At 47.9% G+C, this 16951-nt stretch overlaps 1 protein-coding gene across 4 annotated transcripts in view; it reads right to left on the bottom strand.

The window, feature by feature from the left end:
• RASAL2 (RAS protein activator like 2) overlaps positions 1 to 16951 on the bottom strand; it is a 310978-nt gene that overhangs the window by 144902 nt on the left and 149125 nt on the right. For all 4 annotated transcript variants that reach the window (XM_066597470.1, XM_066597468.1, XM_066597471.1 and 1 more), the window contains exons 2-3: positions 16107 to 16234; positions 1482 to 1608 (exon numbers count right to left, since the gene is read on the bottom strand). In XM_066597470.1, the coding sequence (XP_066453567.1) occupies positions 1482 to 1608; positions 16107 to 16234 (255 nt within the window). The remainder of the gene's footprint in view (positions 1 to 1481; positions 1609 to 16106; positions 16235 to 16951) is intronic.

Consider the following 16951-nt stretch of genomic DNA (forward strand, 5'->3'; position numbering starts at 1 on the left):
AGACCATCTGCGCCGGACTGTACCGTAACTCCAGCACCAATATAAGGCTATGCAAGAAGATGACAATAAATGCAGATAATCTGGTCAATCCAAATATCTTTCCATACAATCTGCTGAAAACCAACTAGTCCAATTCTGCAGGGGTGCACAAACTTATAGAAGCCCACCATATCACAGCAGACTAATCAAAGGGACATAAGCATAACATTCCATAGGCTCCATATAGCCCCATAGGGTAACTTTGTACGTACCCTGCACGGCTCCTGAGTCATAGCCGGTACGGGAGCCCAGAGCCGCAGTCACAATTTAGCAGAATTGATCAATACCAGCACAAAGCCTGTCCTGATGAGGATTTGCATTCTGGGAAGTGTAGTCTTTACAGGACACAGCTATCCCACTGCGATCAAGGAGAGCAGCTAACCTGTTCTAATCTACCTGATGACCAACTTGTTGACTGTTTCCAAAGACAAAATCATCAGAATTGAAAATGTTGCTCCGAGATATAGAGATATGTAATGCAATGTGTATTCATAAAAGTTACTCAACTCTGTATTTAACCCATTCAGGACCAAGCATCATATATATTTTTAGGCTTTAATCAAGGCAGATAGTAAACACACAGCACGGGTTTAAAGCTCCTGCAAATTTAGCAAGAGCGGTGCTCGCCTGTCAGAGAGCTAAAGACCCAGAGAAGACGACAGAAGACGTATATAACTGCTTCTACCTTCTCTTTTCCAACCTACATAGCACTAAATGAACACTATGTAGTGAAGAGAGGAAGTGGCAGTGCCCATCACATGATCGTTGGGTGCCCCCTGGCATGGCAGAACCCAGCACAGCTCTGCCAGTCACACTAGGGGGATGTTTTCCCTTGTAAAGTAATTTTTGGCAGCCCAAGGAAAAAAAACAAAAAACATGTGTGTAAAATCACCAAAAAGTGTCTGGTCCTTCAGGACCGAAGGACTCTGGTCGTAAGGGGGTTAAAGTACCTTCTGTCCCTGTTTGTTGCCCCGAGCTGTGGTGGCAAAATCTGACCGCCTAAGGTCACACTATCAGGACTTTGCAGAAAATATAGACAAGAGGTGCAATGACTAATCGTGGTCCTTCTGACTCGGGGTCTTGCAGGGCATAAAGAGCGAGTCCGAAACTGGCCAACTGGCAACACAACGAACACGACTATTAATGTAACAACAACTAGAATATAACTACTAGATTAGTAGTATTTGTTTTATCTGTTGCCAATTATGTAACTTACGCCGTCAAATAGTTTGTAGGTTACAAAACATTCCATAATTGCACTAATTAGCCAACTAGGATCTGCTCGGTAGACGCGGTCAGCGGGGCAATTAACAAGTGCACGGACGCACTCGCAGGGTAATCCTCCAGTCTCCAGCTGGATCCAAGACATGGACTAATACAGCAAAAATCAGTCTGCGCTCCCATATGGCGACCAGAGGAGATAAAGTATCAGCATCACTTACCCAGCTTTGAGGCACCCTCTGGCGGGTATTCAGGAAACTGCCCCTCGGAGGGGACGCTGACCGTTCTGCGGAGGCTCCGACTTTTGCTGGATTCTGGAGTGGAGTCCTGTATGTTTTCAGCAGACATCTACAAGAAAATGAGGGACAGGGCTCAGGGTGACGGTAGTAAGCAGCGCTGCTAATCTCACATAAGTCAGCCCCCACTTGATCTCTTTATCCTGCGTGAGATTTCAAGCCTAGAAGACTGGCCCGTAAGGCTGCGTTCCACGACTGACGGACACCCTCTAGTGGACACTGTTGGGTAGTGTCGCTGTTACGTGCAGTTTTATCCGATTTGATACCTTGTAAAACAAGTCTGAGTAGATAGTAAACCATATGAATGGGATCAAGGCAGGAAGCCACTTACCACCTCCCACCGCAGCGACCCAGACCGCGGGCAAGTTACCATCCAGCAGACTGACAGAATGCCATCAAATCAGAACAGATGATTTTAGGCTATGTTCACATCTGTGCTTTTTTATTAGTTTTTAACAGATTTTTTTCCCCCCTTATTTCAAAATTTAATAAAACTGATGTCTAAGAGGCGCAAAATCAATCTGTGTCTCACTCTCTCCTCCGCTACGCCCCCCCCCCCCGAGCACGCTCGGACAAGAATGCAACTACTCGAGAAGATCGAGGCTCACTCAAGTAACTGACTTATCCGAGCGTGCTCGCTCATCTCTAATTGCCGCGCATTATACGCATAATGTCCGTGCCTGGGATACGCTGTAATTCAGAGGCAATCAAATACATTGCCTTAAGCCATCTCACTCACATCTGCATGTAAGCACTGTGTAATACACGAGCGCAAAAAAAAGAACGCAGCATGTTCTATTTCGCAAGAGAGCCCATTGCTCTCTATGGGCATGCAATAAATGCTGCCCTTATGCAACTACATTGAGTACAGTAGGGTTCAGTTAAGTCTCTAAAACATAGCTTTTAGTGAAAAACTAAATAAAAAGGAGTTTGTAACACAAAGTCCTAAACTCTAGACACAAATACACAAATAAATAAAAAACTGCACCCCTATGTCAAATGAGGGGAAAGCAGTATATACGTTGCCTAGGAACCGATATTTTCTCCCAACGGAATTAAAGTTTCTATTTTTGTTCTCCGTGGTATATATCCTAGAGCTAGTTGGATAGGCTCGTTAAGAATGGTGTTCCAGCTTGTATAGACAGCTATAGCCGCCAGTCTACCACAGAGGCTGGTGCTGCTGCCTTTTTTTGTTTTTGTTCCTGCTATCTTTGGGGGGAAACTGGGTCTATTTATCTTGATCTACCTAGTGATAGAATTGTCTACCTCCCTCTCTCTAAAGGTTATGATTTCCCAATCTGGGGACTAACCGTTTAGCTGGAAGCTATTTTTCTTGGGGGAAACTGGGTTCATTTACCTTGATCTACCTAGTGATAGGATTGTCTACCTCCCTCCTCCTAAAAGGTTATAATATCCCAATCTGGGGATTAACCGTTTAGCTGGAAGCTGATTTGTTTGTAAAAACTCTCTTATGGTTCCTGATGAGGCTACGTAACAGGTAGCGGAAACGCGTTTAACCACTGATTTTTGAACCTACAAAATAATTGAGCTGGCAGTTTGGTGTACTGCATTATAACTTTTGGTGGCTACAACTCGCAAAAAACGTTGGCAAGCTACAGCATTTTGATATCAGCTTTATATCGGATTTCTCTGAAACTAGCCAAAGTAGCGTGAATATTCTCTCACCTACGGCATTTTTTGACAGTCTATGCATCTTTCTCTATTTGGGAGGAATAACGCACGTGCTCTAAAAAGCGGATACAAGTCCCCCATCTATTGAATATCTATAGCTGTCTATACAAGCTGGAACACCATTCTTAACGAGCCTATCCAACTAGCTCTAGGATATATACCACGGAGAACAAAAATAGAAACTTTAATTCCGTTGGGAGAAAATATCGGTTCCTAGGCAACGTATATACTGCTTTCCCCTCATTTGACATAGGGGTGCAGTTTTTTATTTATTTGTGTATTTGTGTCTAGAGTTTAGAACTTTGTGTTACAAACTCCTTTTTATTTAGTTTTTCAATAAAAGCTATGTTTTAGAGACTTAACTGAACCCTACTGTGACATATCTATTTTTCATCAAGGTGTTCGTCCTGCAACTGTGAAACCCTACATTGAGTAAGGGCGGTGTCTATACGCTCCATTGCAAGCGACTGCACTGGAAATTTAAACAAAAAGAAAAGCCGGAAGACTGTGTATGACAGCGTGCGTGAGATACGCCGTACAATATCTCTGTCATATGCGTCGATAGGCCGGCTGCACGGCGGTAAAACCCTGCGTGACTCACACCGGGTTTTATGCATAGGGCCGCGTGAGCCGGGCCATAATGGACCCGTTAAACTGAGCCTATAGCTTTGTAAACCGTTGTTTACATCACACATATTCCTGTCCGTAGGGGATATAGGCTCAGCAGATATCAGTGTTTTCTGTTCCATTGAAGGAATAGAACAAAAACAGCAGCAGTGCTGGATCGGTCTCACACGACGGACATCCACAGCACCTGACTGACCCAAATGACTATAAATGGCGCTCCTCACGTCCCTGACACCATGAGTCCTTTTACGGAAAAATAGTGCAGCATGCTGTGCTACATTTATCAACGTTTCCGATGCGATTTACAGCGAAGTGATCACATAACCAAGCGGTTTTTATTTTTAACATTTTTTTCGCAAAACGGCGCAGTTTTGCCCGGATTTGGAAGATCCAATAGTGCCCGTTACAAAAATGTGACTCACACAAGGGGCTTTAATGCTTGCTGCCCTACTGCAAGCTGCTATGCTTGCCTACTAGTCTAGGATATGCCATCCGTGTAGTTCCCCAGAATCCCTCCCGTGGTCAAATTAAATTGCTGCCACTTATTGAGCTACTAACATCCGGCAACAGTCGCTGGGTCGAAGGATAATGGACTCAAGATGAGGAAAACGGAGTTCAACCAAAACAAGAATTGTTTGGATGAAATATAACAACGAGCTTGTTAGCTGACCCATGACAAACCATCATCATCTGGTAACAAGTCGGCCATGTTTGAACTGCTTGCCCATCCATTGGGCAAATGGTCTTCACACTCCCTACGGGCAAGCTTTCCTGAATACTCCTAGACTCTGTTGGTCAGCGTCATTGAAAATGTATGTCTGGTCACCAAACTATACGCTCATTCAGCCATCAACGTACTACTATCCAATGTGTACAGCCACCGTTAAAGTGCCCGGACATCTTCCATAAGTGTTGGCTTGACCGATTTCTCCCAATTTCCCCCCCCCCCACCCCCCCACACGTGAATCCTTGGCTTTACCAAGTGTGGGGGACTGAAACTCAACATGTCCTATCATTATTTCCCCGGGATAAAGCTGGGAGGCCCATATATGTACGCGAGAGTCATCCGGTAATGGGCGGTCTGAACCACTTTTACGCTATCTGTAGGACGCCTATACACTGCAGCCCTTCTACCTCTTATCTAATATCACGCAGATGCGGAAGACGTGTCACTAACAAGACTCAAGATTCTTAACTTGGAAGGCAGAATGACTCAGTCCCACTAGGATATCACCAAAGAGCTATTTATCTAAGCCGGTTTACATGGTAGGTAATAATTAGGCACACAGAGAGCAAAAACACAGGAATTAACGACACGGAGCCACGGGAGCCTTCCACAAATAAAAGGAGTATGTCAAGCTTGGTAATTGTGGGAATGCAGAACCCATACTGTGCCCGAGCCGCAGGACGCCCGCACTGACTCAAGTTATCTTCTGCCCATTCGAGCGCTTCTCGGAAATATATCATTCTTACAAATATCAACCCAAACTACTAGCTTGATGGTAGATGACTTTCCCCAGGTGCGGTCATGATGTAAGACACATACCGATGGATATATCCGCAGGATTCCGTGCAAGTGCCAATCACTCGCTCCCGTTTCAGAGAAGACAGCGTGTAATTGTAATTACACAGTGAGGAAAAAGTACCCTCTTGCCAGCTCTGGGCAACAACAGCAACAGGAAAACAATTTTTTTGGCAGAAGGGCCGTTTCTGGAGGGCTCCCTTCTGTGTGTTTGTTATCATTAGCGTGCTGAGTAATCTGTTCGCAGGCCGATGGTGCTCTGATGTGGAACTCACAGGATCCGGATGGAGGAAACACTGACAAACTAGTACAGGTGTTAGAGGGGTTATAAAGGAAGGGAAGGAAAAAAAATACTAAAAAGTTCAGAGTGGGGTTTGTAGTTTGTAACATTTTGTTTAAGCTTTGTGCCTTAACCCCTTGATTGGCACGCCCGAAATTTTCCGGGACGAGCTCCACTGCTCATAGCAACATAGCCCGGAAGATTTCCGGGCTATGTATCACTATGGGAGCTGCAGAGCACAATGCCACAAGCTGTGACAGTGTGCTCTGCCTGCACAGTCCCACAGAGAACAAAGCAAGGGCTTTGAACAACAGAAGCAGAAGATATTGCCGATATGCCGGCAATCTCCTGCTTTGTTTACAGGTTGCCATAGAGACCATCGGCTTGTCAGAAGCAAGCCGATGGTCTCTGTGCAGCGAGAGCTGGTGCTTGGCTGTCAGAGGACAGCTAGGTACCTGCTCTTACAGCAGAGATCAGAGAAAACCTCCGATCTCTGCTGTGTTAACCCTTTACATGCGGCAGTCTATGTGACTGCAGCATGTAAAGGGCTGTCACTGCAGCATGTAAAGGGCTGTCACCATCGGACCCCCGGAATGTGATCAGGGGTCCTGATGGGTCCCTGTAAAAGTCCCCTAAAGGGACAAAAAAAAAAAAACAAGTAAAAAAAAAAAAAAAAGTAAAAAAATAATAAAAAAAAATAAAAACACTTGTCTCCCTTTACTTTGTAAAAAAATCAAAAATACAATCACACATGTGGTATCCATGCGTCGTAATGACCCAGAGAAGAAAGTTAATACATTTAACCCCTTAACGACATGGCCCTTTTTTTCTTTTTTTCCTCCCCCCTGTTTAAAAAATCACAACTTGTCCCGCAAAAAACAAGCCCTTATATGGCCATGTCAATGGAAAAATGAAAAAGTTATGGCTCTTGAGACGCAACTGCAAAATTAGTTGAAATTCAATGATTAGACCATTTCAAAAAACCTGCCCTGGTGGGCACGACAGGGTGGTAGGAAACCCGCCACTCAAGGGGTTAAGGGCGATTTACACGGGATGATTATCGCGCAAAATTCGATCAAATGAAAATGCGCGATGATCAGTACTAGAGATGGGCGAGCGTACTCGCTAAGGCAAACTACTCGAGCGAGTAGTGCCTTATGCGAGTACCTGCCCGCGGTGAGTTGCGGGAGTGAGCAGGGGGGGAAGAGAGTGAGAGATCTCTCCCCCCGTTCCTCCCTGCTCTCTCCGCCGGCACCCGAATCTTTTGAGACGAGCGGGCAGGTACTCGCATAAGGCACGACTCGCTTGAGTAGATTGCCTTAGCGAGCACGCTCGCTCATCTCTAATCAGTACGGCTAAATCTACAAACACCATTAAAATCATGGCTGGATCGTTGACTTCTCGCTGTAAACGCTCCCCGCTGAGTGAGAGGTCAGCGGTGATCTCTGCCAGTCTAAACACTCTACACGAGCGCCAACAACTAGTGGCGACTTCAGTTTAGCTGATAGTCGTCCCATGTAAACCCAGTTATATGTAATGAAAACCAAAATATATTTCCCTTTAAGTACGGCTCATGGCCCAGAATGCGTTGGCACGGTATGCAGGGAGTTAGCGCCGCTGATATAAAAAGTTGGATTGTGATTGGAACGGGCATCTTCAACACAGTTGCCATGCAGTTAGTGGTTCTGCCATGATCGAGAGACAGAAGTTTGTGTCCTCACAGGGACAAGTAGCGGAAGGATACTACCCGGTGCCCAGATCAACAACCCTGAACTCCTGCGTTCCTCTACCAGTCCATACTGGCCTGTTGTTGAATCTGTTCATTCATTCGAATGTACGTTGGAAGATGCAATATAGTCGTGACGTTAATCCATGACAGTCCTGATGGGTATCTTGTGACGGGTCCCATTTCAGCAGACAAGATGCTCAGCCATATCAGCAGTGGGGACGTCCAAAGGAGGAGGCAGGGCACTAAATCTGCTATCCTACCAAGAAGCTGGCTATGTTCCCAGGAGTTGATTCACAAGAGTTGACCCTGCCCACAGCCTCCACCAGGCCCTCTGAGCTCATCCCGGACCAGGAGCCTGTTCCATTTAGTCTACCCCAGTCATTCATAGTGGGATTACATAAAAAGTCATCCTCTCCTCACCGCTCCTTTTCCACTGGTGCCTGGTCTCCTGCAGTGCGCCAGTGATGACATCATCAACACCAGTGACACGTTACCACCGCAGCTAATCACCTACTCGTTTTTGCACATATTCCTGTGCCGGGACATCATTGCTGCTGCAGCCACAAGCGACGACCAGCGGGCGACCAGACGTCGGTCAGAGGGACTGGAAGGGGGATCAGGTGAGGGGAGTATGGCTTTTTATATTATTTCACCACTCTGATCTGTTATGAAAATGTTTTTCCTCCCTAGATAACGTCTTGAAGCGACAGGTTTAGCTAACCCTTTCTCCTACTATGGAAGAAGTATCTGATAAGTTTCTCTAATCTTCAACCCCTTTAACAAATTGACTTGAACAGTTGTAAACTACTGATGGTCTACTCCTAGGATAGGCCATAGGTAGTAGATCTGCAACGGTGACCAGCTGTTCACTGGGCCAGTATTGCTCCGTTCTCACTGCAGTGGCCAAGCTTGGTATTACAGGCAAAGTTCCCATTTACAACAGTGAGAACTTTGCATGTAATACCAAGCTTGGCCACTGCAATGAGAACGGCGCTGTCTGCTTCCTGCACAAATCAGCTCAGTGCACTAACACACTGGCCTGGCAAACAGCTGATTGGCGAGGGTCCTGGTTGGCAGACTCCCACTGATAAACAAACGATAGCCATCAGAAGTTTACAACCGGACAACCCTTTTAAAATATGGCCACACTGAGGAAAATTTTGCAGCTAATGTCGGAAAATTCTGACAGAAATCTGCAGCAGTTTAACACCACAAACATCCGGACACAGACCAGGCTTTGAGATTTGATTTAGCTGAATTTAAAGAAATAGGAAAATAGATTTAGGTTGGTGAACCTGTGGATAAGCATCTTGAGTAAACCCACAACCGATGGACAGGGGTGGCACTGTTTTTATAATCTAGTACAGCCCCTTTAAGGTACTATAGCCCCCTCTATTGTAGCTCTATACAACTAAATCAATATAATATGTAACAAAAGTTAAAGCGGTTGTCCAGTTGATGACCCATTCCTAGGAAAGGCCAACAATAGTAGATTGGTGAGGGTCCACCGCCTGGGACCCCGGCTGGTCTGCTGTGCCTTTGTGCTTGTGCACTGAACTGATTTTTGCAGGAAGCAGACAGCTCCGTTCTTACTACAGTGACCCGGCTTCCAATTTCCCATTCACTTCAATGCCTGTAATACCAAGGCTGGCCACAACAGTGAGAACAGAGCTGTCTACTTTCTGCAGAAATCAGATCAGTGCATGAGAACAAAGGTCCAGCTTATAGCTGATTGACAGGGGTCCCAGGCAGCAGACCCTTGCTGATCGACTATTGATGGCCTATCCGAAGGATAGGTCATCAATAGTTTATAACTGGACAACCCCTTTAAGAGAGCCATCACACTTCGTTTGTCGTGTCTGTTTGATGCATGCACCAGGAAAGCTCCCAGTGTATCCTTAGCACCCCCACCCATGGACGACAGATGACGCCGTATGCCCATGGAGCAGCATTCGCCAGGGGTATACACCTCCTATATACACCCGAAGGCGGCTACTGTAATGCAAAAAAGGCTGAAAAAAGATTTAAAAAAACTTTACCACAAAAATGAAGAAATGAACCTAGAGATGTTAACCCTTGAGGTTTCCTCCTGCAGTAAACACTGTAGACAGTCGAAGAATTCCCCTTAGTAAAAGGGTTAAATAACGAACGGACGGGCAGCATCAGGGGTGCCATGCCCAGCACTTTAATAAGATCATTAGACAGCGAGGGCGAGCCGGTGGGGACGCACTGGAAACTCGTAAGTCAGCGTAAATCCTATATAAACACGGCAGCAGACAGAAAATACTAACGCGCAGCGCACAGAGGTCACCGCATTAATGAGGCCCGTCACACGAACAAATGTGTCACCGGCCACCGAGAGGGATCACACATGGCCTACAGCATCATCACTGAGGTGTAAAGGAGTGTACCCGCAGCTGAGGGCAGAGCGGCCGCCACCAGCCCCGCCTGGAATTACAGCCGCCGCCACAAACAACATGTTTAGTGTCACTTTCTTATAATCCTTGTCTCTTTACCACATTGGTCTGAAGCAACACTGGAGAGAAGGGGAGGATCAGAGGAACGTCTTACATGAGCTTTAGACCAGGGGGCCGCATCGCCCCACAGCTGCCTTCAGAGGGCTCCTTCACGTGAGCGTTTTAGCGTGCGTAATACGCATGAAGAGAGACCATTGATTTCACTGGCTTCACTCACATGAGCGTATATTTTCATGCAATGTGTGAAAAAATATGCAGCGTGAGCTATTTTGGTTTGTATTGCGCACCGCAGGAGGCCATTGCAGTGAATTGGCAGATGTAAATACGCAGTGAATATGCAGGAATCCTGCATAGTTGTGCACCGTTTCAACAGGCCCGCCTGTGTTCTTTATAGCGTACGAAAATAAGCAGTGTATGTGTGCACATAAAAACATGCTGAAGCGGACAAAAAACACGCGTGTACACAGTTTTCGGTCACGCAAATATGCGGTGTATTTGCGCAACTGAAATGCTTTTACATCAGTGTGAACAAGCCCTAATACTAACTTGCCTGGTGGCCTTTGTAGCAACAGTGACTCCCACGGTGGCCAAAGTAGTAATAGGCTCCCTCATAGTAGCCAAGTAGTAATAGGCTCCCCCATAGTGGCCCCCAGTAGTAGTAGGCTCCCCTACAGTGGCCCCCAATATTAATAGTGTCCCCGCATTGTAATAGTGTCCCCTATAGTGGCCCCAATAGTAATAGTGTCCCCAGTAGTAGCAGTGTCCCCTCTCCTGGCCCCAGTGGTAACAGTGTCCCCTCTCCTGGCCCCAGTGGTAACAGTGTCCCCTCTCCTGGCCCCAGTGGTAGCAGTGTCCCCTCCCCTATAGTGGCCCCAATAGTAATAGTGTCCCCAGTAGTAGGCTCCCCCATAGTGGCCCCCAGTAGTAGTAGGCTCCCCTACAGTGGCCCCCAATATTAATAGTGTACCCGCATTGTAATAGTGTCCCCTATAGTGGCCCCAATAGTAATAGTGTCCCCAGTAGTAGCAGTGTCCCCTCTCCTGGCCCCAGTGGTAACAGTGTCCCCTCTCCTGGCCCCAGTGGTAACAGTGTCCCCTCTCCTGGCCCCAGTGGTAACAGTGTCCCCTCTCCTGGCCCCAGTGGTAGCAGTGTCCCCTCTCCTGGCCCCAGTGGTAACAGTGTCCCCTCTCCTGGCCCCAGTGGTAACAGTGTCCCCTCTCCTGGCCCCAGTGGTAACAGTGTCCCCTCTCCTGGCCCCAGTGGTAGCAGTGTCCCCTCTCCTGGCCCCAGTGGTAACAGTGTCCCCTCCCCTATAGTGGCCCCAATAGTAATAGTGTCCCCAGTAGTAGCAGTGTCCCCTCTCCTGGCCCCAGTGGTAACAGTGTCCCCTCTCCTGGCCCCAGTGGTAACAGTGTCCCCTCTCCTGGCCCCAGTGGTAACAGTGTCCCCTCTCCTGGCCCCAGTGGTAGCAGTGTCCCCTCTCCTGGCCCCAGTGGTAACAGTGTCCCCTCTCCTGGCCCCAGTGGTAACAGTGTCCCCTCTCCTGGCCCCAGTGGTAGCAGTGTCCCCTCTCCTGGCCCCAGTGGTAACAGTGTCCCCTCCCCTATAGTGGCCCCAATAGTAATAGTGTCCCCAGTAGTAGCAGTGTCCCCTCTCCTGGCCCCAGTGGTAGCAGTGTCCCCTCCCCTATAGTGGCCCCAGTGGTAGCAGTGTCCCCTCCCCTATAGTGGCCCCAATAGTAATAGTGTCCCCAGTGGTAGCAGTGTCCCCTCTCCTGGCCCCAGTGGTAGCAGTGTCCCCTCTCCTGGCCCCAGTGGTAGCAGTGTCCCCTCCCCTATAGTGGCCCCAATAGTAATAGTGTCCCCAGTAGTAGGCTCCCCCATAGTGGCCCCCAGTAGTAGTAGGCTCCCCTACAGTGGCCCCCAATATTAATAGTGTACCCGCATTGTAATAGTGTCCCCTACAGTGGCCCCCAATATTAATAGTGTACCCGCATTGTAATAGTGTCCCCTATAGTGGCCCCAATAGTAATAGTGTCCCCAGTAGTAGCAGTGTCCCCTCTCCTGGCCCCAGTGGTAACAGTGTCCCCTCTCCTGGCCCCAGTGGTAGCAGTGTCCCCTCTCCTGGCCCCAGTGGTAGCAGTGTCCCCTCTCCTGGCCCCAGTGGTAGCAGTGTCCCCTCTCCTGGCCCCAGTGGTAGCAGTGTCCCCTCCCCTATAGTGGCCCCAATAGTAATAGTGTCCCCAGTAGTAGCAGTGTCCCCTCTCCTGGCCCCAGTGGTAGCAGTGTCCCCTCCCCTATAGTGGCCCCAATAGTAATAGTGTCCCCAGTGGTAGCAGTGTCCCCTCTCCTGGCCCCAGTGGTAGCAGTGTCCCCTCTCCTGGCCCCAGTGGTAGCAGTGTCCCCTCTCCTGGCCCCAGTGGTAGCAGTGTCCCCTCTCCTGGCCCCAGTGGTAGCAGTGTCCCCTCTCCTGGCCCCAGTGGTAGCAGTGTCCCCTCTCCTGGCCCCAGTGGTAGCAGTGTCCCCTCTCCTGGCCCCAGTGGTAGCAGTGTCCCCTCTCCTGGCCCCAGTGGTAGCAGTGTCCCCTATACTGGCCCCAGTGGTAGCAGTGTCCCCTATACTGGCCCCAGTGGTAGCAGTGTCCCCTATACTGGCCCCAGTGGTAGCAGTGTCCCCTATACTGGCCTCAGTAGTAGCAGTGTCCCCTATACTGGCCCCAGTAGTAGCAGTGTCCCCTATACTGGCCCCAGTAGTAGCAGTGTCCCCATAGCGTCCCCTATATTGGCCCCGGCAGTAATAGCGTCCCCTATATTGGATCCCGGCAGTAATAGCGCCCCCTATATTGGCCCCAGCAGTAATAGCGTCCCCTATATTGGCCCCAGCAGTAATAGCGTCCCCTATATTGGCCCCAGCAGTAATAGCGTCCCCTATATTGGCCCCAGCAGTAATAGCGTCCCCTATATTGGCCCCAGCAGTAATAGCGTCCCCTATATTGGCCCCAGCAGTAATAGCGTCCCCTATATTGGCCCCAGCAGTAATAGCGTCCCCTATATTGGCCCCAGCAGTAATAGCGTCCCCTATATTGGCCCCAGCAGTAATAGCGTCCCCTATATTGGCCCCAGTAACAATAAATGACATCCCTCCCTTCCCCCCATAGTTTTAGCAGCAGTACTAGTGACCTCCCTTATTGTCCTTAGGCCAAGCAGTATCCCTACAGGCATTCCATTCACTCTGACAGTGCTGAGTCTGTGACCGCTGACCTCTGCCCTTGGAGTCTGCGCTGTAAACAGGACAGCGAACAGACACGTGAAGGGGGTAGGAGGTCATAAGCCACAGATTGCACTACTGCCGGACCGAACCTGCAGCCTGGGTGAGTAAAATGCTACACGGCCGGTGGGCCATATTCAGTGCGCGGGCCTCGTGTTTGACACGCGTTTAAGACAATTTAAAACACTTTTTTCGCCGTGCCTCATAAATTGGGTGGTTTATGAAAAGGGTGTGTGACCTAAATGCAACATTGTGCACAAAAATGATGCCAAATTTGCACCAAGATTGGTGTAAACTAAGTCAACTAATGGGTGGTATGAAGCTAGACTGGACAGTCCACAGAGTCGCCGGAGTCATCCAGCAGTCACCATGATAAACTGCTGCATTTTAAGACCCATACCAATTTGCATTATCTTACTACACTAGGTAATGGGATTTTTTTTTAACGCTAGTTCAGTGTTGCCGAGGTCACGGAAACTGGTAATTTACTTTAATTGAGTCATAACTTGGGTTTTGTACCAGTTGAGCCGGTATTGTAGCTGGCCCTATATGCTATGTAGTATATCACTGCAGGCATCCCATCCAATCGTGGCAGATTGTAAACAAACTTGTCATCACACACGGCGCATGCATCTGATTGTTTCTGCAAGTCTGGAGCTGTCAGGAAATCTGGAGTATACTTTGTTGTCTGCAGGAGGCGATCAGACAAAGTATCTGCATTGGTTTTCCCAAAGCCTTGAGAGACTGCAAGTATATACAAAAACACACAGATGCATGCGCCATGAACATACCCTTGCAGCAGTGCATCGGGCCTAGAGCTGGGGATGTCTTGCTTGAGATGGTATATATTTTGGAAAAACAAACATTTAAAACTTACCCTTTATTATAACTTATTAAAGTATACTCATGACAAAAATACATTGAAGAAGGCAGAGGGGGAAAAAGCTCAGGCTTACTCTGTCCTGACCCTTTCTATCAAAAACTGGAATAACCACCCTGATAAGGGCGATCCCAACAGTAACCATCTATCACTTTCCTGTCATGCCCTAATATCAAGATGCGGGAGAAAAATCTGTTGGTCAGATAGATACAAACCTGTTGTATGCCTGTCAAACTAGCACAAATAGATCACAGAAGGTGCCTTCACATAAAACATGGTGGCAACTATCCATACACATAGGTAGAATCAAGAGAAAAGAAGGCACTGTGGAGACTGAATGAGACTCCTATATACATGCATTAAATATAGTTATGTTTGTGTGTTATTAGTTAGATGGTGTGTTCTATACCTGGCTCAGGGTGCGTTGGAACGGTCATGTATAGGATGCGATGGTGTGTTCTATAACGGTCATGTTCAGGGTGCGTTGGAACGTCCGGTCAAAGTTCTGTTGCAGAACCGGCACAAAATAACGGAAGGAAAAGGGCAGCACGCAGCACTTTTTCTTCCGCTTAAAGGCCAGGCAGTTGAGCGGAAAGTGAATGGATCCTATTCTAGTCAATGGGGTCAGTTTGGCGCCGTTTGATTCCGTTCTAAACGGACCCGTTAGACCACGAGGTTTTCCTTTCCCTGCTGCCCAAGCATAGCAGAAAGTGGAACCCCCTTGATGCAGTTGTGAAACCATGCTTAGGCCTCCTGCCCACGGAAGTGTTGGACTCCGCCAGCGGAATATCGCAGTGGAGTCTGACATGGCGCCCCCCAAAGACCCCATATTCGCCTCTCCAGATCCACTGCGCGATTTCTGTCCAGCGAGCCGGCGCGCATGTGCAGTGGGCGGTGAAGCATAATCATGCAATACTTCCGCTGTGCTCACAGCGGAAGTATTGCGTGACGGATGGCTTCTATTGATTACAATGGAAGCCGGCCGCACGTTTTTCCTCAGCAATTACGACATGCTGCAGTTTCTTTCACGCTGCGGAATTTCGCAGTAGAATTCCGCAGCATGAACACTGAGCAATTAGGTTCAATAGAACCTAATAGCTGCGGGATAACGCTGCGTATTTCCGCCGTGTGAAGTGTGGCAGAAATCCGTCCGTGGCAATCAGCCCTTTGATAATAATTAGACCAGATTTTATTAGTAATCGGTGCAGAAATCTAGGGAATTCCAAAGGGTTCACTTACTTTTTTCATGCAGCTGTATATGTGTTTATATCCACGTGTGTCTGCCTATACTGACCGTTAGCGTACACGCAAATGGAATGGAAATATGGATCTAATACTGATTTTGCCCCTCTCCACAGCTGAAACGGACATGCCACTGATTTAAATATTCGTACCTTGGGTCAATTTCCAAATTTGGGAGTTTCCAGCGAGACGTAAATGGGACTTATTTAACATGATTTCGGCCTTTTGAAATGATGCATGGGCAATGTCTGGAAGTAGCCTTAATTACTGGGAGATCACCCTATGAAATTACCAATTTTGGGTAAGGGCAAGATCCCGCAAAACCGGAGGAGACCGAAAAGGGCAAAAGAATTGAGAGGAGGAAGTAATGCGGCGCCGAAAGCCCAATCTGATTACTGAAACTCATTACAGCGAAGCGTCCCCGAGCCCCGCTGAAAGCGCTTACAAGTGAGTGTGATGTATTAGAGGTGAAGCATTAAAAAACACCCGTGGAGGTAAGAGCTTTATTAAATGAGCTGTCTTGAAAGTGATAGCACATAATGTGAAATAGTGCGGAGCTGCTATCCGCCGCCTTCCACGTGCCGGGAGCACTCTCCCATAATTAGGTTACTTCCTTGACTTTAACGAGGTGGGAATAAATGTAATTACAAGTTCCATGTGGGATGGAGGAGAAAATACATAAACCGGAGCCACCCCCCCTCCCGCTGCTTCCAGCCAAGTCTCAAGTTTTGTGCTCTGACGGAGAAGAAGTTTCTTAACAGGACAGTATAGCCGCGACCGCTCAGTGACATTTGCGCTCATTGTGATTCTGTGTACATCCAAGTTCTGGCCTCACCTCATCCTCGCGGTTCAGAAGCACCAGCTGGCTTTCCGTCAGGATGCAGTACTTCCTCTCCCATGTGGTGCTCTCCGTGTACGGTGACTGGCCGCATGACAACCTGTGCGTGGGGGGTCCCTTCACATCTAGGAAGCACAAGGAGAAGAGAAAACGTGAGCATGGCGAAGTCATGGAAATGCCAAAAAAAAAATTAACTTTCTATTGCAATGCAGTCGGCAACTGTATCACGGCCGAAAAGAGAGCAAAAACACACAAATGTTACAGCGTTTCCCCGAAAATAAGATCCTGTCATTAATTTTTTCACCAAAAGAAGAACTAGGTCTTATTTTATTTACCTAACAGGCTCAGTCCAAGTCCATCACGCCGTTCCCTGGAGGTCGGATCTGTTCTTCAGTCCTATGATCGTACATCATCACTTCCTGGTTAAGGGTTTCATTAATCCCGCCTCCAGGAAGCAATGGCTGAGATTGGTTCTCGAGTGCCGCGATCAGCCAATCAATGAAGTGCTCGATGAACCAGTCACCCAGCGCTGCATTAATTGGTTATTCTAGCGCCGCGGCTTAGCCAATTGTTGTTGGAGTGGGATTTATGAATTGGCTAGCCAAGGGATTTATGAATCCTGTCACCAGGAATTAATGTTGTATGATCAGCTAGGATGGCGGGAACTGCGCAGACCTGCGGAGAGCGATGTGAGGGGCCCGGACAGTACCTGTTAGGGCTATTCCTTTTTTTTTTTAGTGTAGCTAGGGCTCATATTTCAAAAAAACACTACCCCCCCTGAAAAATCAGGATAGGGCTTATTTTCAGGGAAAAGCGGTAGATGCAAAATAACAGGGCTTTTT

This window comes from Eleutherodactylus coqui, chromosome 3 (genome assembly GCF_035609145.1).
Source record: "Eleutherodactylus coqui strain aEleCoq1 chromosome 3, aEleCoq1.hap1, whole genome shotgun sequence".
Taxonomy (NCBI): Eukaryota; Metazoa; Chordata; class Amphibia; order Anura; family Eleutherodactylidae; genus Eleutherodactylus; species Eleutherodactylus coqui.